The sequence below is a fragment of the Sorex araneus genome, chromosome 1 (assembly GCF_027595985.1).
Source record: "Sorex araneus isolate mSorAra2 chromosome 1, mSorAra2.pri, whole genome shotgun sequence".
Lineage (NCBI taxonomy): Eukaryota > Metazoa > Chordata > Mammalia > Eulipotyphla > Soricidae > Sorex > Sorex araneus.
The window spans coordinates 10773197-10799561 of record NC_073302.1 but is presented as its reverse complement, the minus strand read 5'-3'; the positions used below and the strand labels follow the sequence as shown (position 1 = coordinate 10799561).

At 39.4% G+C, this 26365-nt stretch overlaps 2 protein-coding genes across 2 annotated transcripts; both read right to left on the bottom strand.

Moving 5' to 3' along the window:
* Positions 1 to 4652: 4652 nt before the first annotated feature.
* On the bottom strand, positions 4653 to 5525 carry LOC101548506 (olfactory receptor 1J4-like; the record flags this gene model as incomplete). The annotated part of the gene is made up of 1 exon (XM_004613556.3): positions 4653 to 5525. A coding segment is annotated over exon 1 (873 nt), but the record flags the coding sequence as incomplete, so codon positions are not given.
* Positions 5526 to 24693: 19168 nt separating this feature from the next.
* On the bottom strand, positions 24694 to 25623 carry LOC129402665 (PRAME family member 12-like). The gene has a single exon (XM_055129772.1). The coding sequence runs from the start codon at positions 25621 to 25623 to the stop codon at positions 24694 to 24696; it is 930 nt and encodes a 309-aa protein (XP_054985747.1).
* Between the last annotated feature and the right edge of the window lie 742 nt (positions 25624 to 26365).

The window sequence follows — 26365 nt, the reverse complement described above, 5'->3', positions numbered from 1 at the left end:
CCACCTCTCACCACAGAGACTCGCACACATCCAAAAGAACAAAAGCAACCGCTGTTGGAGAGGATGTGGGGAGAAAGGGACCTTTCTACACTGCTGGTGGGAATGTCGACTGGTTCAGCCCTTTTGGAAAACAATATGGACGATTCTCAAAAAATTAGATGTTGAGCTCCCATTTGACCAGCAATACCACTGCTGGGAATATATCCCAGAGGAAAAAAAATATAGTCGAAATGACATCTGCACTTACATATTCATCCCAACATGTTTACAATAGCCAGAATCTTGTAAAAACCCCAGTGCCCTAGAACAGATGACTGGTTGAAGAAACTTTGGTACATCTATGCAATGGAATACTATGCAGCTGTTAGAAAAAAGGAGATCATGAGTTTTGCATATAAATGTTTTGGCATGGAAAGTATCATGCTGAGTGAAATGAGTCAGAAAGAGAGAGAGACAGACATAGAAATATTGCACTCATCTGTGGAATATAGATTAACAGAGTAGGAGACTAACACCCAAGAATAGTAGAAATAAGTATCAGGAGGTTGACTCCATGGTTTGGAGGCTGGCCTCTCATTCTTGGGAGAGGGCAATTCAGAGATGGGATCACCAAGTATAATGCAGTCGGAGGCCATTCGGAAGAAGGGTGATGGGGGCTGAATGTGGGCTAGAGACTGAACACAGTGGCCACTCAACACCTTTATTGCATACCACAATAGCTAATTAGAGAGAGAGAGAACAGAAGGGAATACCCTGCCACAGTGGCAGGGTGGAGTGGGGGGAGATGGGATTGGGGAGGGTAGGAGTGATGTTGGGCTTACTGGTGGTGGAGAATGGGCACTGGTGAAGGGATGGGTTCTCGAACTTTGTGTGAGGGAAACATGAGCACAAAAATGTATAAATCTGTAACGGTACCCTCACAGTGATTCACTAATTAAAAATAAAAAAAGATAATTGTCTGCATGGTAGAGAGGGATTCAGATTCTTTTTAATTTTTTTAAATGCAGCCATCCTGTTGTCCCATTTGTGGATGAGGCCCTCCCAGTCCTTATCATGTACCTAGGAAATTTTGCCAATATATTAAGGACACAATCAATTCACTTTCCTTTGCTTTTGCATATTTTTAAGTTCTCATTATATTTTAATCAAGTCAATACATGTTCAGGGCCATGTTATATTATCTCCACTATTTTGATCTATTAACCAACCTTTTATGATTGATTCATGATTTCATCAGTACAGAAAATTTATCTGATTGAATTCCACTTTTCTTATATATATTGAGAATTGTTTTGTGTCCCATCATAGGCATTATCTTGCTTACTATTCCATAAACCCATGAAAAGACGGTGTATTCTGTTGCTTACTTTTGTGCTCATGGAATTGGCCACACTAGGTGATGCTCCAGGCCTACTCTTGAATCTGTGCTCTGGAGTGTCCCCTGGTGGTACTTCAGAGATCATATGTGGGCCAGGGATCAAACAGGGTCAGCTATCTGCAAAGGAAGTGCCTACCCCTCTCTCATATCTCTTATGCCAACCAGTTGTTTATATTTGTTTTCATTTGGGGGACGCACCAGTAATGTTCAGGGATTAATCCTAGGCTGAGGGCTCAGGAATCAATCTTGTTGGTACTCAGTGGACCATTTGGAGTGCTGGGCATTGAACCCAGCTCAGCTGCATGAAGGCAAGCACCTAATCAGCTGTACTACCAGTCTGGTCCCTAGTCTGTTGGGACCAGACTTATACCAGACAATAATAAACTTATTGACATAACCTTGGTAGCAAGAGAATTAACTCTTATATGCTTACATGACATTATTTCAGAGAAAAGTTTATCATGCGTTTCCCACACCAAAGTACCATTTATTTGATGAAATGTTCTGCCTTAATAGTATACCCATATATTATTAAGATCTCTGTAATGCACTAGTAAGACCATTATTTTCTTGTTAATTTTCTTATAGATCATTCATCCGTTGTTGTAAATTCATTTAAAACTTTTTATTTTTGTAATGGAATAAATATTTCTCTCAATGTAGGTCAATAATGGTTTACTTAATTTTGTGTTCCTATAACGGTTACATATATTTTAATAAAATATATGTTGATGAATTTCCATATTTATAATTACCTGGTTTTCATAAATTTCTCTTGCTACCATATTGTACTGAAAGTCTATCTTATGGTGTAGCTTCTTTGGCTTTTCTGTCATTATCATTCACTTTGTGGATCTTTCAGTTTTCACCTTTCACCTTTTACCTAGTCTATAATTTTTAATAGAACTGTTGTTTGTTTGTTGAAAATAGCATATGGCTTGCCTCTCTCTCACTCTCTCCCTCACTCTGTTTGGTTTTGGTACACCCAGCTATGGTAAAGACTTACTCTCGACTCTGTGCATTGTGATAATTCCAGGTAGTGTTTGGGATATTGTAGTGTGGCTGGGAATCAAACCCAGGTCAGATGCATGCAAACCAAGCTCTCCACTCACTATAACATTGCTCTGAACAGAGAGAAACACATTTAAAATCACATTGTTTTGTGATTGTTGTGCTCCTAGGAGCTCTTTTAGAGATCTAAGTGTTGTTAAAATGTCATAAATAAGGAATTTTTCATTAATCTGTTTTCACTCTAGACTATATTGTATCGTTATATTTGTTACTAGTGCATATAGCATCATTACACTGTTTTGTCCCATACATGTCCACCAAAAATTTGTCCTTAATCATTCTTGCAGAATTGATTCTGAAAAGCTCAGAGTGGCTTTGGTAACTCAGGCCATAGTCTTAATTATTACTCACATTTGTGTAAACTAACATAGTTTGGAGTGGTGGATTTGGAAGGGTATCCCTATTAACATTTGATAGTGATGCAAGAAGAGAGAGAACTTTGGTTTAAATGACATAGAATGAAAGGGAAATTCGGCAGTTATCAGTAAGGAAAGAAAAGCAATCAAGTAGGATAAATGAAAACATTTGGTCACCTTACAATGGGATTCATTTTTTTATTTATGTATAAATGATATAGAGACCTGTTATTTATGTCTTTACATTTTTATGCATAAATATACTGACATACATGTCTACAGTTTATTTGTGTGCATTATTTTATCTCATAAAAGATAAAATAAAGTTCAGTATTGAAATCATGTGCTCTTGGATGAGATACTATTAGTAGTATTCGTGGAGAAATGTGGAGATGTAACTTCAATGTTTATATATGTCTTCAGAGAATACTTTTAGATATAACTATTTTAGTTCAATAGTACACTAAGTATATAATAGAAATTTTTTTTAATGCATGCAATTAAGTATGAGTTTTGGTACAATGCTCCTCCACTGTCTTTCCTAACTGAAAATCTTCTAATCATCTTTGATTCCATTTTATAAAAGCGAAATTCCACTAGTTAGCTGGTCACACTTAGATAGTTCCCCCGGCACCATGTAATCCCATCAATGGCCAACATCCAGAGACTAGAAAACCAAGCTTCCAGAAGCATGTGGCATCTTATAGCCTAGATCTCCCACTCGAAAACGTGGCAAGCTACCGAGAATTTCCTGCCCGCATGCGAGAGCCTGGCAAGCTCCTCATGACTTATTCATATGCCCAAACCAGTAAAAATGATGGGTCTCATTCCCCTGACTCTGAAAGAGCCTTTGATGTGGCACTGTTGAGAAGGACGAGTAAAGAGAGGCTTCTAAAACCTCAGGGCTAGGATAAATGGAGACGTTACTTAGACCACTATTGAAAATCGACAATCAGCGGGATGATGATAATGATGATGATGATGATGATTTTTATATTTTATATGTCACATATGTCTATCATAACATACAAAAGTTCCATTATTTATGCAATTTACATATAAGTATGTATATATTTAATAATAACCTTTCAAAAAGAAAGTTATGGATTGCTCTAATTCCTTCCTAATTTATTTTTATATTGTTTTCAGATCATAAAGAAAATGCATAAACCTAAAAAGCATATCAAGTTTAATTTCTAGACATGTAATGCATACATTAAGTAGCGACCTGGGTCAAGACAGAAAACATTTCTGACACTGCTGTGAGAATTAATTTGGAGAAGTACCTGAAATATTATAGAAACAAAAAGTTTTCAAAATTGCGTCCTGAAACTTATATAATAAAAAGTGAATTTATACCAAACTTTACAATTATTGTAGGGGCTACCTCCAGTTCTGAGGAGATGGGGAATCTCAGTTATTCTTGGGTGGGGATGAACTGATAAAAAGGTATCTGTTGACGATCCCGAGATTCTGAGGAAGGGTATAAATACATACTTAAGAGGAAATGCAAAGTAAACGTTACAATTTTACAATGGAAATTCAGGATAATGTAAAATTGAAAACATAATTTCGGTAAGTCTTCCGTCAACAATCTCTTTAGCTGTGAGTCTGGGTAATAAACAGGTAAACCTGTGTTATGTCAGCAGAGTGGGACATGAGAATACCAACCTCTCTGAGATGTGTGTGCATGTAAACAGGTTTATCGGAGCTCTCAGAACATATATTGTTGTATAATAGCTTCCTTATTCTTTTGTATATATATGCATTTTATATCATTTAGACTTAATGAACATCATTTTGTTAGCAAACAACTTTAGTGCTTGTTTTATATCTCTGTTTCTCAGAGAGTAGATGAAAGGGTTCAGCATGGGGGTGATTATCATATACATCACAGAAGCAGCTATTTCTTTAGCACTGGACATGGCTGGTGAGGAGAAAAAGTACACTTCTGCAATGGTTCCATAGAATAAGGCTACAACGAGGAGATGGGAACCACAGGTAGAAAGGACTTTGAAGAATTTCTTAGCAGAAGGATTTTTCAGGACAGTGGCCCATATGCAGATATATGATCCCATGATAAAAGTGAATGGAATACATACACTCATTCCCCCCTCAACGAATATGAGCAGGTTATTGAGTGAAGTATCTGAGCAGCTTACCTCCAGCAATGCTGTTAGTTCACAGAAGAAGTGAGGGATGATAATATCACCACAGAAGGAGACTCGGGTCAAGAGGAGGGTGTGCAGCAGTGCATGTAAAAAATTGATGGTCCAGGTCCAAGCTACTAAGGAGATACACCGTGCCTGCCTCATGATCATGGTGTAGTGGAGTGGCTGACAGATGGCTACATACCTGTCATAGGCCATCACTGCAAGAAGGAAATTGTCACTAGAAACAAAAAATATTAAAAAATATACCTGAGAATTGCACCCTGAGTAGGGGATGGACTTGTGATTACTCTGCATGTCCACCAACATCTTGGGAACTGTGACAGATGATAAACACACGTCGTTGAAGGCCAAGACAGTGAGGAAGAAGTACATGGGTGTGTGGAGGCGAGAGTCTATCCTGATGAGCAGGATAATGAGCAGGTTCCCCAGCACGGTGGTCAGGTATATGACCAGGAAGAGTGTCAAGAACCAGCCCTGTTGTTCTGGTGGTATAGGGAGACCCTGTAGGAGGAATTCAGAAACTCTGGTCTCATTCTGTTTCTTCATAATGGTCCTTTATCCTCTGGAATTTAAATAGAGGGAAATGTTCAGAGCCAGAAGAACCATAATAATAGTAACCCAATTTTTATATGAAAGTGTTGTTTTTTTTTTAACTAGACTTTGTTCACAACTCACATGTATGTAGGCATGAGTAACCACGTACCATTCAGGTTCTAATAAATCATCACATCGTCACAATTTTATGATATTTTCTTCTTTTTTAAAAAAAGCTTTTTTATTAGAGAATCACTATGATGTACATTTACAAACTTATGAATTTTTGTGTTTGCATTTCAGTCATACATCTATCGTTCACCCATCCCTCCACCAGTGGCCATTCACCTCCACCAATGATCTCAGTATCCCTTTCACCACCCACACACCATCCCACAGCATCCCACCCTGCCTCTGCTGCAGGGCATTTTCTTTTATTCTCTCTCCTTTTGGGTGTTGTAGTTTGCAATAGAGGTATTGAGTGGCCTTCATGTTCGGTGTATATTCTACTTTTAGATATTTTCTTAATATGCAAAAATACTTTGAACAACAGCTTAATTCATGCTCTGTACAAAGCGCTATGGAAAGTGCTATACACAAGAGTAAAGAAGCAATGCAAAGTTTCAGTGTTGATGGAGTGTACAAAGTCATAATATCTAAGTGTGCAAAATTCCATCCTTGCTACAGGTAACGGTGAAAGGAATGACAACATGTATCTAACCAGAATCTGTCTCTTAATTACAACACAATAGCTCTCTACTCCTCATTTTTTAGCATGTCCTGACATGCTAAGTGACATCACTCCAACATAGTTGAAGGAGAAAATCTTTTCTTTTCTTTGTATTCAAGGTAGATAGCAGGATGGCCAGTTTTACTTAGAGACTGAACTGCTCAGGGGCACTGGTGCTATCTCTCTCAATCCTCGAAGGTGAATAATGGCAAGTTTTTCTTAGAGACTGAACAGCTCAGGGACACTGGTTCTATCTCTCCATGTTCTCTAAGGTGGATTGTGGATAATTATGTGAGGATACACCACAATAAACTTAGAAACTATAACAAACAGAAGGCCTTGCTTTTTATAGGATTTAACTTTTGATTATTGTAGCCCTGCACCCAGGAAAAGAGGATCAGACCATGTTCACAAATAGGTTGAATTACCTGTTTAGATAGGTTTATTCGATAAGCCTTCTGTAAGTATTGTTCCAGAATTTGGAGATTTATAACAAAAACATTTATTTTGAGGAAAGATTATTATAATCTGTCCTGAGACTGAACACTGATTATTTTAAACACTGTGCTTAATGATTAGTGAATGCTTTTCAATTTAAAAATCTCAATATAACATTGTGATCAAGACCAAGTCACTCTTTCTCTACTAGTGGAAACTGAATATAAGAGACAAACATAGCAGGTCCAAACTGTGCATTAGACCATTTCTGACCTTTGAGATACTGGAATCAAAGGAACAAGTTTGCATACTTACCTAGAGTAAGAAATGCATCCGATCCTGCCTGCTCAATGCAGTAATGTGGCCATTATTAACGGACTCCTAAGTGTCTGTGGGTATAAAGATGGGTCCCATTTACTCACAGATACCATCAGATATATGCTGCCCAGATTGGACATCATTAATAACTAATAAATACAGAGATCTTCGATGACATTCAGAGATAACATAGGAGACATAAAGGAAGGCAGAGATAACACATCTCCACAGCACCGAGTTAGGATTTCAAAACTCCCCCTGCTGACCATGGGTAAACTCAGGAAATTTCTCCACCTGGCTGGTGAGCCTATGTGTCTCTCAGACTCAGTATTTTCATGGCTGTACTTTTATACCTGTTTACAAGTTGAGAATGTGGAAGAGATTGTTCAAGGGCAGGTATATATTTGGTAATGATAGTCCAAATCACACACAGAGTTCTCTGCACTTGCTTCCTAGGACATTTCTGATGCTTTGTGCACTGACCTTAGGGAAAAGAATCTTTATATAACATGTAGTTTCATTTATAGCTTTTGTTTAGATCTTGACTTTTCTTCCAGTCTCTCTATTTCTTTAAATTTTTTTTGAATATTAGTCTCACACTCTGTTTAATATATCGCAAAATGACCGCAATCACTTTGTGTCTGTACCTTCCTTCTGACTCATTTACAGTAGAAATATGGGTCAGAAAGACTGGTCCATGGTTGGAAAATTGCCAGAAGTTGGAGGAAGAGGGCATTTAGGATAGAGAGGTGACCACTAGGACAATGACAATTGGAAATGATCACTGTGGAAAGAACATATTGCTGAAAGAAGGAAAAGGGATCTACATGCTAATTATTCAGTACTTGTATGTAAACTATAATACACAAAAGGAAAGAGGGAGAAAGAGAGAAAGATAGAGAGAGAGAAAGAGAGAAGAAAGGTGTCTTCTGTATATGCATACTGGAGTGTGATTGGAAGAATGGAAATGAGGATATTAGTGATGTATCTGATGATTGTTCAGTGAAAAAACGAAGATCTTGTTTTTGAGCCACAATTATGGAATTAAGAGTTTATCATGTGCTCTGTGACTAGGAGTCCCTCAAGGTGGTGTCTGAGAACCATTAGACCATGCTGGGAATTGAACCAGGTGTCTGCAGGACAAATATCTTATCTCTTATCCTAACTTAAAGCCCCTCTATGTCTGTTTTCTCTTACTGCATCATCAGAGATATCGCATAGATACAGACACCTGTTGAGGAAACACACATCTTATCATTTTACACAAGCAAGAAATCATCACACAGCATATGCACGTGGGATGCATGTACATCCTTCTATGCACACAGAGACAGAACTTTCTGCTCTAGTATTATTTGCTCACTCTGATATCTTCATTCTTGGTCGGTAAAGAGCCTTCTCATCCAGTTTGTATGTTGTCAGCATCTGCAGTACTTAGGAGGAACAAAACAGTGGGATGGAGACTTCCGTGAGCCCATAATCTCTTGAGCTTTCTGTGTCTGTCCTTGACCTACAAGTCAATAAAGAAACCATTTTATAAACCTCATAGAAGAATAAGTCAAAGTCCCTGAGCTCCTGGTTAAAGAAAGTTAATTGCCACAGCCCATTTAGTCCTTGGGGAGGTGGTTGAGCAGAGCTGCTCAGGCCACCTCGGAGAGTTTTGCAAGTATCAAGGGTCCCTGGAATGGAACTGCCTGCTCTTGCCTTCTGAACACAGGAATGGCTGAGATGTTTCCAAACATCAATGACTCCAATGCACAGGTCTGATAGGGCTGATTGTGGGACTCTACCTGACACCACTAGTTGACCTTAAATAAGTAAATTAACTTCTCTCAGCCTTGAAACAAGGCTGAGGGAAGTATGCTTAAGATAATGATTTCTTTCATTATAAATATTTTATTACTGTTTTATTAGATCATACAAGCTCACAAACACAGGTGCACAATACATGTCTAATGCGCTAATAAACTTCGCATATATTAGTAAAAGATCACTCAATAGCTTAGTCACTGCTATTGTCAGAATTGATAGTGATTAATGGAGCTGCCAACTGATAAACATTTTCTTCATTTGTTAACTTTTGAGTTACTTACACTGTCCTCACACAGCAGCACAGCTATGTGACACAACATTCAGGAAATCATCAGCAAGATAATATCCTCACCCTAGTTAACAATACAAACACACGTTATTTATCAGAGGCAGATAGGAGCATCATCCATACAGCTCAGAAAGGTTCTAAGTATATGATCCTTCTCAAGTTTCCCTTCAACGTACTTTCTTCAACTTACCCCTTCCCTAGTTGTTATGATACGTGAAAATGATCTTCAGTGTAAAAGAAACTTCTTTATTATACCTGCTAAAATAATGCAGTTTGGCAGAAGTTATAAAATTAACTTCCCCCTCCCTCCCCCTATCAGGTCGCACTATCTGGAGACATCAGGAGCAGTACTGGGATGCCAGGTTCTCAATTGTGGCTGGTTTGGTCCAGAGAGAAGGTCCACTGAGTTCTCAGCACTGATGCCTCTTATTTGATGCTATTTATTTTATTTCTTTCAGTTGTTTTCATGAAAAGAGGACGATAATAGAGAGAAAGAATTTCACTTAGCTCAAATCTTTGTTTTATTTTATTTGTATAGCAAAGACTGTCGAGAAAATTTCGTGGAATGACTAATTATATCAAATTACATTTTTAAAAATTGAATCTCAGTGAGATACACAGTTGCAAATTTGTTTATGATTCAATGTTATAATGTTCTATCCCCACACCTTCACAAGATTTCACTTTCCAGCCAGATGTCCCCATACCACCCCCCTCCCTGCATGCCTCTATGTCAGGCACTTTTCTTCTCTATTATGTCTTTTCTACTCTATTTCCTTTTGGGCGTTATATTTTGCAATGCAGATATTGAAAGACAATCATTTATGTCCATTTACCTACTTTTGAAGTTTTGATTCTTGTTCAGAGTGATCATTTTCAACAATTATTGTCATACTGATCCTTTCTCTATCCTAACTGCCTTTTGTCCCACCACTCCCTCTTGTGGCAAGCTTCCAACCATTAACCAGTCCTCCTGGCCCCGGTTTGCACCTTCCTTAGATATTAGACTCATACTACTTTATTTTCTGTATTCCACAAATGAATGCGGTCATTCTATGTCTGTCCCTCTCTTTTTTAATTTTATTGAATCACCATGAGATAGTTACAAGCTTTCATGTTTGGGTTACATTCTCACAATGATCAAACACCCATCCCTCTATCAGTGCACATTTCCCACCACTGATATCCTGGGAATAACCCTGCATTCGCACCTTCCCCCTGCCTCCATGGCAGACAATATTCCACATACTCTCTCTCTACCTTTTGCACATTACGGCTTTCAACATAGGCACTGAGAAGTCATAATGTTTGTTCTATTATCTACTTTCAGCATGCAATCCCATCCCAACTGGTTCCTCCAGCCATCATTTTCTTAGTGATCCCTTCTCTATTCCATCTGCCTTCTCCCCTCCGCTCATGAAACAATCTTCCAGCTATGGGGCAATCCTCCTGGCCCTTGTATCTACTGTCCTTGGGTGTCAGCCGCATGTGTTGTTATTCTATACTCCATAAGTGGGTGCAGTCCTTCTATGTCTGTCCCTCTCTTTCTGACTCATTTCACTGAGCATGATCCTCTCCATGTCTATCCATTTATAAAGAAATTTCATGACTTCTGTCCCTCTCTTTCTGACTCATGTTGCAACACGATTCTTTGCATGTCCATCAATTTATATTCAAGTTTCATGACTTCATTTTTTCTAACCAATTCACAGTATCCCATTGTGTACATGTACCACCACTGTTTCTGTATCCAGTAGTATGTTTTTGGGAATTCAGGTTATTTCTGTATTCTGGCTATTTTGAATTGTATTGTAACTACCATAGAAGTGCACATGGTGTTTCTGTTGTATGTTTTTGGACCCTCAGTGTGCATTCCTAGACATGTTATTGCTTGGTAAATTGGAAACTCCTTTTTAAAAATTTTATTGAATCACCATGAGATACTTACAAGCTTTCATGTTTGGGTTACAATCTCACAATGATCAAACACACATCCTCCGCTAGTGCACGTTCCCCATCACCAATATCCCGGGTATACCCCCCTTTCTCATCCTCCCCCTGACTCCATGGTAGACAATTTTCCCCATACTCTCTCTCTACTTTTGGGCATTATGGCTTGCAACACAGACACTGAGAGGTCATTATGTTTGGTCCATTATCTACTTTCAGTATGCATCTCCATCCCAACTGTTTCCTCCAGCCATCATGTTTTAGCGATTCCTTCTCTATTCCATCTCCCTTCTCCCCTCCGCTCATGAAGCAGTCTTCCAAGTATGGGACAATCCTGCTGTCCCTTGTTTCTACTGTCCTTGGGTGTCAGCCTCATGTGATGTTAATCTATACTCGACAAATGAGTGTAGACCTTCTATCTCTGTCCCTCTCTTCTGACTCATTTCACTTAGCATGATCCTCTCCATGTCTATCCACTTATAAGAAAATTTCATGACTTAATCTCTCCTAACAGCTGCATAGTATTCCATGTGCAGATGGACCAAAGTTTCTTTAATCAGTCATCTGCTCTACGGCACTTGGGTGGTTTCCAGATTTTGACTACTGTGAACAGTGTTGCAATGAATATATAGGTACAAATGTCATTTCTACTATGCTTTTTTGCATCATCAGGATATATTCCCAGAATTGGTATTTCAGGGTCATATGGCAGCTCAATTTCTGGTTTTTGAAGGATTGTCAATATTGTTTTTCAGAAAGTTTGGACCAGTCTGCATTCCCACCAGTAGTGAAAGAGTGTCCCTTTTCCCCCACATCCACGCCAGCACAGGATGTTTTTATTCTTTTGAATATGTGCCAGTCTCTGTGGTGTGACATGTTTTTCTCATTGTTGTTTTGATTTGCATCTCCATGATGACTATCTATGTGCAGCATTTTTTCATGCATCTTTTGGCCATTTGTATTTCTTTTTGAGGAAATTTTTGTTCATTTCTTCTCCCTATTTTTTGATAAGGTTGGAGGTTTTATCTTATACAATTCTACTAGTGTCTTGTATATCCTGGATATTAATGTCTTATCTGATGGGTATTGGTAAATATTCTTTCCCATTCTGTGGGCTCTTTTTGTATTTTGGTCACTGTTTCTTTTGAAGTGCAGAAGCTTCTTAGTTTGATGTAGTCCCATTTGTTTATGTTTGCTTCCACTTGCATGGTCAGTGCTGTTTCATCCTTAAAGATGCTTTTAGCTTCAATGTCATGGAGAGTTCTGCCTACATTTTCTTCTATGAACCTTATACATTCATGTCTGATACTGAGGTCTTTAATCCACTTTGATCTGACTTCTATGCCTGGCATTAGACAGATGTCAGAGTTCATTTTTTTGCAGTAGCTATCCAGGTTTCCCGGCACCACTTGTGAAGAGGCTTTTCTTGTTTCACTTCATATTTCTCGCCCGTTTTTCAAAGATTACAGGACAATACACTTGGGGGTCTGTGACAGGATATTCACCTCTGTTTCATTGGTTTCAACGTCTGTTTTTATCCCAATACCATGCTGTTTTAATTACTACTGCTTTGTAGTAGAGTTTGAAGTTTCGGAAGGTGATGCCACCCATCTTTTTTTCCCCAAGGATTGCTTTAGCTATTCGTAGGGGTTTATTGTTTCATATGAATTTCAGGAAAATTCATTTCTTTGAAAAATGTCATGAGTCTCCTGATAGGGAACCCATTAAATTTGTATCGTGCTTTGGGCAGTATGGCCATTTTGATAATGTTAATTCTCCCTAAGGAAGAATGGTGGAGTCGAAAAGATATGCCTGGAACTGGAGGTTTGGTTTTTCGTCCTCTTAACCTCTCTTTGATGCTGTTGAAGGCGTTCCATGCAGCTGTCTTCCTCCTGCGCAGTTCTGGTGCCATGTCGTTTTTCATGTTCAGTTCTTGACCCAGGTACACATAGCTGTTGCATTCAGAGATGTTCATTCCATTGATAGCAAATGTAATGTCAGGGACTAGTTCGTTCTTCATGGACATTGGTTTGCTGAGATAGCTGCAGTCTGATCTTTCCACACTCATGGTCTAAGTAGGCCAGCATTTGTGCCACTTGGCTAATGTTTGGTATTATTGGAACAATGTCATCAGCAAAGCATCGATGGTGCAGTTTTCAACCGTCTATCTTCACTTCCATTCCTTCCCATTCCGGTTTTGGCATTATGTACTCGTGGGTGTCACCGAAGAGTTTTGGTGAAATGGTATCACCCTATCTAACCCCTCTTTTTACATCAATGATCACTTTGTTGATCAGAATGGTGAGATCCTGGTGGTGAATCCATAGTACAGCTAGTGGAGGATCTTGATATACTGAGTTTGAATGTCCTGTTTGGCTAGGGCTTCAATAACTTCTTTAGTCTCAACAGAATTGAAGACTTTCTTTTAATCGATGGACGATTGAGTGGCATCTTGAACTCTCGCAAAACGTCAATGAGCTTGGTCACTTTGTGGATACGGCCAATCGTGCTGAATCCTTTTCGGAATCCGGCTTTCTTGCATGGTTTTCTTTCATCTAATGTTCTGCCTATTTTATTCAGGATGACTCGAGTGAACAACTTGTAGATGTTGGACAAGAGGTGGATTGGGGCGATAGTTGCTGATGATGGTGCTCGCTTGAGCAAATCAAAGACAGGATGAAAAGTGATAGAAGTGAATTCTCCCTATCCATGAGCAGGGGATGTGTCTCTATTTCCTAGTGTCCTCTTTTATTTCTTGAAGTAGTATTTTGTTATTTTCCTTGTATAGGTCCTTCACCTCTTTGGCTAAGCCTATTCCAAGGTACTTGATTTTCTGAGGTACTTTTGTGAACGGAATTTTTTAAATGTCTCTTTCTTCTTTTTCATTATTTGTATATAAGGAAGCCATGGACTTTTCCGTGTTGATTTTGTAACTTGCCACTTTTCTATATTGACCGATTGTTTCTAGGAGCTTTTATGGAGAGTTCGTAGGGTTTTCCAAGTATAGTATGATATCGTTGTAAATGGTGATAACTTGACCTCTTCCTTTCCTATCTGTATGCTCTTGATATATTTTTCTTGTCTAACTGCTATGGCCAGGACTTCCAGTACTATATTGAATGGAAGTGACACTAGTGGGAAACCTTGCCTTGTGCCCGATCTTAGAGAAAAGGCTTTTAGTTTTTACCCATTGAGAATGATACTTGCCGTGGGTCTGTGGTAGATGGCTTTGACTATATTGAGGAAAGTTCTTTCAATGCCCATTTTGCTGAGGGTTTTCCTAATAAGCGGGTTTTGAATCTTGTCAAATACTTTCTCTGCATCTATTCATATGATCATGCAGTTTTAATTATTTCTTGTATTGATATGATGAATTATGCTGATTGACTTGTGAATGTTAAACCATTCTTGCATCCCTGGGATGAATCCTACTTCGTCATGGTGTATGATCTTTTTGATGAGACGTTGGATTCTATTTGCTAATATTTTGTTCAGGATCTTTGCTTCTGTGTTCATCAGGGATATCAGTCTGTAATTCTCTTTCCTTGTGGTATCTTTGTCTGGTTTTGATATCAGGGTGATATTTGCTTCATAGAAACTGTTTGGATGTGTTTCTGATACTTCAATTTCCTGGAAAAGCTTAAAGAGGATTGGGAATAAGTCCTCTTTAAAGGTTTGGAAGAATTCACTAGTGAATCCATCTGGGCCAGGACTTTTGTGCTTGGGGAGACTTTTTATTACCGTTTCAATTACCTTGACGGCAATAGGTCTGTTCAGGTATTCCAGGTCTTCTTGGTTCAACCTTGGGAGGCTATAGGAGTCTCGGAATTTATGCATTTCCTCAGGTTTTTGTGTTTCGTGGCATAAAGTTTCTCAAAGTATTCTCTGATTATACTTTTTGGAATTTCTGTTGTAATGTCCCCCTTTTCATTTTTGACACTGTCTTCTAGGGTTTTCTCTCACCCTTTTTGTGAGTCTTGTTAGAGGTTTTTATACCTTGTTATTTTCTCAAAGAGCCAGCTCTTCATTGATCTCTTCGATTATTTTTTTGGTTTCCTTCTCGTTAATTTCTCCCACTAGTATTGTGTTGCTCTCGATGTCTTTCTCCAATCTATGAGTAGTTGTTTTAAGTACTTTGCTGGTCTCTCATTAGGTGCATATGTATTTAGCATTGTTAGTTCTTCGTATTGTACAGATCCCTTTATCAATTATAAATGACATTCACTGTCTCTTGTGACATTCTTCAGTCTGAAATCAATGAGGTCTGATACTAGAATGGCAACCCCAGCTTTTTTTATCGGAGTTATTAGCCTATAGGATTGTTTTCCAGTCTTTGACTTTGAGCGTGTGTTTGCTTTGACTGTTGACATGTGTTTCTTGCAGGGAGCTGAATTTTGGGTACAATTTTCTAATCCGTCCTGACTACAAGCCGATATTTCTGATGAATATGAATGCAAAGATCCTCAACAAAATATTAGCAAATAGAATAAAAAAACTCACCAAAAAGACCATCCACCACGACCAAGTGGGATACATCCCAGGGATGCAACGATGGTTTAACAATTCAGAAGTCAATCAACACAATGCATCATAACAACAAAAGAAAATATGAAAACCATATGATAATACCATTTGACAAGATACAGCAACCGTTTATGATGAAAACTCTCAACAAAATGGGTATTGAAGGAACTTTACTCAGTGTTTTCAAAGCTATCTACCACAAGCTCATGACAATAATTGTCCTCAATTGTGAAAAAAGATCATGGAGAAGACAAGGATGCCCACTCTCAACACTTCTGTTCAATATAGTACTGAAAGCACTTACAATAACTGTTAGGAAAGAAAAAGATATTAAAGGCATCCAAATAGGAAAGGAAGCATCAAGCTCTCACTATTTTTACATGATATGATAATACATTTAATATATACCTCTACTAAGAAGCTTCTAGAAACAATAGTAAAGTATAGTAAAGTTCCAGGCTATTAAATCAATATTCAAAGTTCATTGCTTTCCTATACGCAAATAATGAGAGAGATAAAAATGACATGAGAAAACCAATCCTGTTCACAATTATACCTCAGAAAATCTCGTACCTCGGAAGCTTAATTAAGAAGGCAAAGGAACTCTCCAATGAAAACTACAAAATGCTACTTCATAAATAAAAGACATGAGGAAATGGAAACATATCCCCTGCTCATGGATAGGGAGACTTAACATCGTCAAAATGGTAATACTTCCCAAAGCATTATACAGTTTCAATGTGATTCCTATAAGGATACCCATGATATTCTTCAAAGAAATGTATCAAATGTTTCTGAAATGCATATGGAACAACAAATCCCCATGAATAGCTAAAGAAATTCTTGGGAAAAAAGAAGATGGGAGGCATCACCTTCCCTAACTTGAAACTCTGCTACAAAGCAGTAATATTAAAACAGCATAGTATTGGAACAAAGACAGATCCACAGACCAATGGGACAGGGTTGAACAATCTTACACACACTCTCCAATATATGACCATCTAATCTATGATATGGAGGAAGTGATGTGAAGTGGAACAAGAAAAGCCACTTTAATAAGTGGTGCTGAAAAACTGGACAGCTACATGCTAAAATGGGCTCAGGTCTTTCTGCTGCTGCTGCCACTTGAGCATGATGGAGGAGCCCAAAATAGCTACTTTGGACACCAGCAGTCCACTGAAATACTTCCAGAATGTGAACTGAGAGTTTACGCCAGGCTGCGACAAAGGGGAAGGGTATCTCTCTCTAGGTTTTTCCATCTTATGAGCACCATAAAATGGTAAAAGTTTGCAGTGATGTAATTTCTGGCAGAATTTTCCCTGGACTCTATACAGAAACCCAAAACCTAATGTCATCTAATCATCAGCAATATGAAATGGTTCCTTTTTAACGGGTCAGACTTTGGGGGGAAAATCCTAACAAGAATAGTAAGTCTTTTGTTGAAATATTGAAGGCAATCAAAGTAGTAGCCATCTCTCTAGACTGAACTAAGCCATAGCCCCATGCCGGCCGAGGAAAAGAAATATCCTTCTTTCTCGGGAAGAAATGCAGCGTGGTGTCAGCCATATTATGATGTCCATTAAGCAGACACAAACTTGTAGGCGTGGGAATGGGATATAAGGAAAAGAATTATTATGTACATGGAACAGAGGGACGCTGGTGGAGTCTTGAGCCAGGGCCGATACCAGCGCACTACTTTTGGTTCCAGAAACTGCTTGCAGACATGTGCTAGACTATCAACTAAGCCATAGCCCCTCGCTGGCTGACGATGGAAAATAACCATCTTTTTCGTTTTTTTTCCCTTTGTCAGGCAGCGTGGCGTCAATCATACTATGAGGATTACTACGGAGGCATGAACTCGGTTGCGCGGGAGGGAGGGGGGAAAAAAAGAAAAGAAATGTAACAAACAGCGGGACTTAATATCTCTACATTCTCAGCAATGGAAAACTAATTGTCAAATGCTTCCTTGGCAGTAGGACTGTCTTTTTTTTGGGGGGGGGGGAAACTCCAGCAACAATAGTGAGTTATGTGTTGAAACATGGAATGTAATCAAGATAAAGAGTAAACGAAGTGAAACTTATCACTTACAAGGGCTGGTACTGGGGGGGGGCGGGAGGGAGCGGAAGGTATACTGGGGTGGTTGGTGATGGAATATGGGCACTGGTGAAGGGAAGCGTGTTTGAGTATTGTATAACTGACACAACCCTGAGAACTATGTAACCTTCCACATGGTGATTCAATAAAATAAAATTTTTAAAAAATGGGCTCAGACCTCTACCTAACACCATGTACAAAAGTCAGATCAAAATGGATTAAAGACCTCAACATCAGACCAGAATCCATTAGGTACATTGAAGAAAGGGTCAGCAAAACCCTCCATGACATTGAAGTTAAAGGTATCTTCAAAGATGATACGCTACTGACCAAGCAAAGGAAGCAGAGATAAACAAATGGGACTATCTTAAACTGAGAAGCTTCTGTATCTCAAAAGAAACAGTGACCAGTAATACAAAGACATTTTACAGGGTGGGAAATGTTATTCACTCAATACCCGTCCGATAAGGGGTTGATATCAAGGATAAACAAGGCACTGGTTGTATTCTACAAGAAGAAAACATCCAATCCCATCAGAAAATGAACAGAAACTTCCTCAAAGAAGAAATCCTAATGGCCAAAAGACACATGAAAAAAGTATTCTTCATCACTAATGATCAGGGAGTGGCAGATAAAAACTCAATGAGATATCATATCATACCACAGAGACTGTACAACATCCAAAAGGACAAAAGCAACCGCTGTTGGCGTGGATGCAGGGCAAAAGGGACTCTCCTTCCCTGCTAGTGGGAATGCCGACTGGTTCAGTCCTTTTGGAAAACAGTATGGACATTTCTCAAAAAATTATAAATTGGGCTGGAGCATTAGCACAGCGGGTAGGGCGTTTGCCTTGCACGCGGTCGATCTGGGTTCGATTCCCACCATCCCTTATGGTCCCCTGAGCACTGTCAGGAGTAAGTCCTGAGTGCATGAGCCAGGAGTAACCTCTCTGCAATGCCGGGTGTGACCCAAAAAGCAAAAAAAAATTATAAATTGATCACCCCTTTGACCCAGCAGTACCACTTCTAGGAATATATCCCAGAGATGCAAAAAAAAAGTATAGTAGAAATGACATCTGTGCTTGTATGTTTATTGCATACCTGTTTACAATAGCCAGAACTTGGAAAAAACCCGAGTGCCCAAACAGAGATGACTGGTTAAAGACACTATGGTACATCTGCACAATGGAATACTATGCAGCTGTTAGAAAAGATGAATTTATGAAATTTGCATATAAGTGGATAACATGGAGAGTATCATGCTAAATGTAATGAGTCAGAAAGAGAGGGACATATATAGAAGGACTGCACTCACTTGTGGAATATAAAAATAACATAACGGGAGACTAACACCAAGGGAGAGTAGAAATAAGTACCAGAAGGATTGTTTCATGGCTTTGAACGGCTCACATGCTTTGGGGAAAGGCAAATGAGATAGAGTAGGGACCACCAAGTAAAGAATGCTTGGAGGGTCCACTCTGGATGGGAAATGTGTGCTGAAAGTAGATAATAGACCAAACATAATGACCACTTAATACCTGTATTGCAAACTACAACACCCAAAAGGAGAGAAATAGCAAAAAGGAATGTGCCTTCACAGAGGCAGGGCGTGGGGGGAAGGATGTTGTGGGGGTTGTGAGGGAGATACTGGGAACATTAGTGGTGGAGAATAGGTACTGATGGAAGGATGGGTACTGAATCATTGTAAGACTGAAACGTAAGCATTGTCAAAATGGCAGTACTATCTAAAGCATTATACATATTTAATGTAGTCCCTGTAAGAACACTCCGAATATTTTTCAAAGAAATAGACCAACTACTTCAAAAATTCATATATAACAATAAATCCCTACAAATAGCTGAAAAAATCCATGGGACCAAGAAGATGAGAAGCATCACCTTATACAAAAAAACTAGAAATTGAGTTTCCAATTGACCAAACAATAAAGAAATGACCAGTTCCTGAAAAAAATAATAATTTTCCATTTTCAATTTCATTCTAAGTCATTTGAACTAAAGTTCTCTATCTTCTTACATCACTATCAAACATTAACAGGGATACCCTCTCCAAGTCCATCACTCTAAATTATGCAAGTTGGTGCAGGTCTGAATGATAATTAAAACTATGGTCTGAGCTAGCAAGGACACTCTGAGCTGTTCAGAAACTAACTACCTGCAAGAATGAATGAAGACAAATTTTTGAGGGACAAAACTGTGTAATGACACCATATGCACTAGCAACTAATATAAAGTTACAATATAGTCTAGAGTGAAAACAGATCATTGAAAAATTCCATATTAATGCCATTTGAACAACACCTATATAGCTAAAGGAGCTCCTAAGAACACAACAATCACCAAACACTGCAATTTTAAAAGTGTTTCTCGTTGTCCAGAGCAATGTTACAGTGAGTGGGCAGCTTGCTTTGCATGCATCTGACCTGGGTTTACTTCCCAGCCAGACTGCAATATCCCAAGCACTACCTGGAATGATCACATTGCACAGAGTCGGCTGTAAGTCCTTAATAGAGCTAGGTTTTCCATAACCAAATAGAGCGTAGAGTGAGAAAGAAAGAGAGAGTGAGAGAGAGAGGCAAGCTATATGCTATTTACAAGAAAAAAAACACAGTTCAGTTTTATAAACAATAATAGACTCAGTGAAAGGTGAAAGGTGAAAAGTGAAAGGTCTACAAAGTGAATGAGAATGAAAGAAAAGCTAAAAAAGCTATCACATAAGATAAATTTTCAACACAACATAGTAGCAAGAGAAAGTTATGGAAAGTAGCTAATTATAAATATCGAAATCCATCAACATATAGTTTATTAAAATACATGTAACCACTATAGGAAAGCAAAACAAAGTAAACAATTATTGACCTACATTGAGAGGAATATTTATAGCAACACAAAAGCAGGAATTTTAAGTGCATTTAAAACAATGGATGAATAATCCAGAATAAACTTATTCTGTGAAGTTAAGAAAATAATGATCTTAGTGATGCATTAAAGAGAACTTACTAACATATTAAATGGATAGACTATTGGATAAACTGATGCAGAACATTTCATCCCCAAATTGGTGCTTTGGTGGTGAGCGAGGCATGAAAACATTTTCTCTGAAACAATAGGATATAAGCATATAAGAATTTATTCTCTTGCTACCAAAGTCATGTCAAGTTTTTATTTAAAAAGCAACAGACTAGTGGACAGAAAGATAGTACAGCTGGTTAGGTGCTTGTCTTGATGCAGTTGAGCTGAGTTCAATTCGGAGCACTCCAAATGGTCCACTGAGTACCACCAAGACTGATTCCTGAGCTCTCAGTTTTGGATTAACCCTTGAACATTACTGTTCAATCGTCTGTCCTCAAAACAAAAACAAATTAAAACAACAGATTGGTATAAGAGTTAATAGAGGGGGTTAAGCACTTGCTTTGCATACAGCTGGCCACATTTGATCCCTGAGTACCAGGGGAGATTCCAGAGCACAGAGTCAGGAATAGGCCCGGAGCATCACCTAGTGTGGTGAATTCCATGCGCACAAAATTACGCAACAGAATACACCTTTTCATGGGGGTATGGAATAGTCACAAGATAAAACCTATGTTGGGACACAAAACAATTCCCAATAAATATAAGAAAAGTGAACTCGGGGCTGGAGTGATAACACAGCGGTACGACGTTTGGCTTGCATGCAGCCAACCCAGGTTCGATTCCAAGCATCCCATATTGTCCCCTAAGCACCGCCAGGAGTAATTCCTGAATTCAAATCTAGGAGCATTTCCGGGTGTGACCTAAAAAGCAAAAAAAAAAAAAAACAACAAATAAATAAAAGTGAACTCACACTAGGCAAATGTTCTGTACTGATGAAACCGCAAATCAATCATGAAAGGTTGGTTAAGAGATCAAAATAGTGGAGATGACATAACATGATACTGAAGATTAATTGATGATTAAAATACAATGATAAATTAAAAATATGCAAAAGCATAGGAATGTAAATGGATTACCACCTTAATATCTTGGCAAAATTTGCTAGGTACATGATAAAGAACTTGGAGAGCCTCTTCAACAAATGGGACAACAGGATTTGCTTGAGTGGGCACCAGTACCGTCTCCATTGGTAGACTTGTTGTTACTGTTTTTGGCATATTGAATACTCCATGGGTAGCTTCCAGACTCTGCCTTGTGGGCAGGATACTCTTGGTACCTTGCTGGGCTCGCCAAGAGTGACAGAGGAACCAAAACTGAGTCAGCCACGTGCAAGGCAAACACCCTACCTGCTGTGCTATTGATCTGGTCTGGACAACAGGATAGCTGCATTTAAAAAGAAAACTAAGAAGAATCTGAATTCCTCTCTACCATGTAGAGAATTAATTTTAAATGGATTAAAGACCTTGATATTTGACTGAAATCGAGAGAGAAAATCAAGAAAAACACATCCCATCTCTCCCTGATACTATCTCAAGAAACAAATTGATTCAAAGCATTGGTCAAAAAATAGAGCTGATAGGGGCTGGGGTGATAGCACAGCGGGTAGGGTGTTTGCCTTGCACGTAGCCGACCAGATTCGATTCCCTGAATCCCATATGGTCCCCTGAGCACTGCCAGGAGTAATTCCTGAGTGCATGGGCCAGGAGTAAACCCTGTGCATTGTCAGGTGTGACCCAAAAAGCAATAATAATAATAATAATAATAATAATAATAACAGAACTGATAAAGACAAAGGAAACCACATCATATTTTGATTATTTTCCATTCCAAGAGAAATGACTAGGGAGATGTGGTGAAAAGAGAACCCCATTCTCTTTTGTGGTGATATCTTGTTCAATCTCTATGAAAACAGTGATTTTTTTTGTTCAATAAGAATAGAACTTCCATGCAATTGAGCAATACCCCTTTTTGGCATCTATCCCCAAACTATAAAAACACGAATTTTAAATGATATATGCACATCATAATCATTGCAGCCTTATGTACAATAGCCAAGATATGGTGTCAGCCCAAATGTCCAACTATCGATGAGTGAACCAAGAAGCTGTGGGATATTTACATTATGCAAACTTGTGCATGTGAAAGAAAAGATGAAATCATGCAATTACTTACTAAATGGATAGAGCTTACTACATGGATGCACATGCACTAAAAATGTCTTTTGTCACTCATCGGGAGTAAAATCCAAAACAAAATGTCAAGAAGATATCATCTCACACCAGTGAAACTGACATACATCCAAAGACTAGAAGTAACAGCTCTGGTGATAGTGAAGGAAAAGGAACATTCATCTACTATTGGTGAACATGTTCTTTGCTTCAGTCTCTGTGGAAAATAGTATGGAGACTTCAAAACATTGAGATTTGAACTTCCATCTCACTCATAGATTTCACTTCTTGGCATCTACCTCAAGAATCTAAAATCTTTCATTTGAAAAGATTCAAAGTTCTTCAAAGTTCTTGGCAGTGCTGTTCACAGTTGCCAAGATATAGAAGCAACCTGAAAATGAATCTAGCTATGGATTCCCAAAAGAATACTAGTCAGATATGAGAAACAATGAAATCCTGAATATTATTAGTACTTGAATGGAAATGGAGTGTATCATAATAAAGAGTAAGTCAAAGACAAGACAAATAGCAAAAGATTCCTCCCTTACTTGAAGTGAGGTTATACATAATGACAGTATTTAAAGTAAGAAGAGATGACACATCCTGATAATCTAGCTGTAGAAGTGAATTGACTAAGAGGTGGCTCTGGTGAGAATGGGTGAGAAACGATCTGGAGTCGGTGGTTTCATGACACTCTGGTTTGGGATGTGGTGTGGAAACATGTATCCCTGGAACACTACTATTAAGAGTATTATAGATTACAGTACATAGTTAAATTTCACTGTATCACTGTCACTGTCATCCCGTTGCTATTCAATTTGCTCAAGCGGGCACCAGTAACTTCTCCAAGTGAGATTTCTTGTTACTGTTTTTGGCATATCAGTTTATCTCCTAAACCTAAGTGGGTTCCTTTGGAGCCAGACCTGCTCTTCCCTGCCCTGAAATCCCAACAGCCACTTGCGTGCAAGCCTGGTGACCCCACCTTCTTTCCTATGCCACTGCATCCACCCTTAGGACAGGGATTGGCCCTGTCAGCCATCAATATATCCCCCTAATCCAAAACCTTAGGGACACACCAGCATCCTTGTGAAACCATTACTACCATACACCTCTTCTATTAGAGGCAGGTGGGATGTGACAGCCAATTTCTCAAACAGTTGACAGCCTTAACTTTCAGTTAACCCAACCTAATAAATAGCTGACAATGTTCTGGGCACACTTGAATAACAACAGCATGATAAGGAAAATAACATGAACAGCAGATATTTTATTAGCAGCAGTCTTTTAGAAACAACTCAGTAGGTTAGTGCTCAAGTAATAGGGAATCTAAGAACCTCATTTAAAAATGGAATAAAATGGGAATAAACTTCTTAGAAAGGGGCCAACAAATGTCCGACAGGCACATAATAATCTATGTATCATCACTTATTATTAGGGAAATTCAAGTCAGCATGACAATGAGATATCGTCTTAAACCAGTAAAAATGGCTTGTTTCAAAAATACTGGGAACAATCTGTGTTGGCAGGAATGTAGTGAAAAAAGAACCCTCATCCACTCTTTTTTTTTTTTTGGCAGGGGGGTCCTTTGAAGTTCCATTTATTTCTGTACTATCGGGGTTGGAACACTGGTCTTCAGATGTCAGCTGTGTGCTCCGCTGGGTCCCAGCCCCAGACCCAGATCTCTTCATTTCTGACCGTCTACAAAACGTCTACATTAAGAACACTCACATCTACCCCAAAGGATAAAATGTCTCAATAATTCTGATATTACGTCTGATTCTAGAGACAAGTTCCCGGATACCTCATTGTTCCCCAGTAAAAATACAAAGATACCAGCTACGCATCCCAGCTTTGACCATCTCCTGAACCTCCCTTCAGACCACAATTTGCGTCCCTGGATAGACACCGGGTCACTCTTTCCTCTTTCTCAATTTGGAAATGAAATTTTTTGAATCAGACCATTGTAGCAGGAGACAGGGAACAACATGGGCTCACAGTTGTGGAACATAATCTTGCCACAGCAAGAACAGGACATGGTGCTGAGAAGGATGGACCTGGGCTTTCCTAAGTCCCTGAGAACCCCCCTCAGCTCTGCGCAAAGCAGATCAAAGGTCCTTTGGTGGAGCGTGTTCGGAGCAATGTAGCTCTCCTGCGGGGCCGGATAGACCTCCAGCGTTAAGTGGGGCAGCCCGGCCAGGTGGTGCAGCATCTGGACCAGGGTGGCCATGGACACGCTATTCCCATAAAAGCTCAGGACGCTGAGCTGGGAGCAGAGTTTCAGCGCAGGCAGGATGGCCTCCAGGTGGGAGTCCTGGAGCCCACATATTCCTAAATCCAGGTCCTGCAGGGTGGGCGCACAGTTCTCCGGCAGCATGCGCAGGGGCTCCCTCACCAGGCTCAGGCTGGTGCCTCTCAGACTCAGCTCCTTCAGCTGGGTGAGGTTGGCGCACTGGCACAGATGTGTCATGTCTTGTTCTAGAAGTGGACACTCCGTGAGGGACAAGGTCTCCAAAGAGGTCCTCAGGCACCTGGAGCGAACCTTCTGGGTGAGCAAAGCATCAAGTCCATCCAACACAGCATTGATCCTGAAATACTCAGTCAGCAAGTCTTCAATGAAGCAGCCCAGAGGAAGACAGCGGAAGGGCCAGTCCTGCACCATGACCTTCAGGGCTGCCTTGTATCTCCGGGCATAGGCCTCCAGGAACAGCTGTGGGAGGAGCGCCACGGGCAGGTCCTGCAGAGCGCTGATGATCTGGGCTTCCTCGGCCAACAGACTCCGCATTACCAGTTGCAGGAGACTAGGCGGGTCACAGGGTCTAGAATGAATCTTTTCCAGAAAGGATGACAGCAGAGACATGTGGCCTCGGGCGTGGTGCTCAGGCTTCAGTTCTTCAGTAGAGATCTGGAGTGGTTCCTCATCCACTCTTGGTGGGAATGTTATGGAAAACAGTATGTAGGTTTCTCAGTAAAGTCAGAAGTGAATGGTCATCATCCAGCAGTTCCACTTTGTGTTTTAATTCCCCAGGATAGAAAAACATTCATTCAAAAGAATGCATGCTCATTTTTATTCATTGCAACACTCTGTACAATAGCTAGGATTTGGGATCAACATAGATTCCAATAACAAATAAGTGGATCGGATCGTGAAGATGTGGTATATGGAATATACCACATTCCACATGGTATATTGGAATGTGGTATATTCCAACAATGGAATACACCGCTGCAAGGAATGATGAAATCATGCAATTTGCTGCAAAATGGATGGAACTGGAAGATACCCTGTGAGATGAAGTAAGCCAGAAGAAGAAATATGAACACGGGATGATATCACTTTTAAGTTGTATCTAGATTAGTGGTATCTAGAATAACGAGATAAAAATGCAATAGTTTCAAGGGGGACTGCCTAGATCACTTTGGACACAGAATAGAGAGGGAAGAAAAGAAATAGAGTGGAAGGATGGGGGAATAAGTGCGAAGGATGGGAAGGCAGAGTTCAAGGGGATTCAGGTACATTAGTGGTGTTAAGGCCCACAATTTAACAAGTGATCTTAAAAAGGTGTCTATCAAGATCACAGGCTGGGATGCGGGGCCATGGG

Bases quoted from the DNA above. Each gene is read 5' to 3' on its own strand.
- LOC129402665 (XM_055129772.1), bottom strand. From the start codon at position 25,623: ATGTCTCTGCTGTCATCCTTTCTGGAAAAGATTCATTCTAGACCCTGT.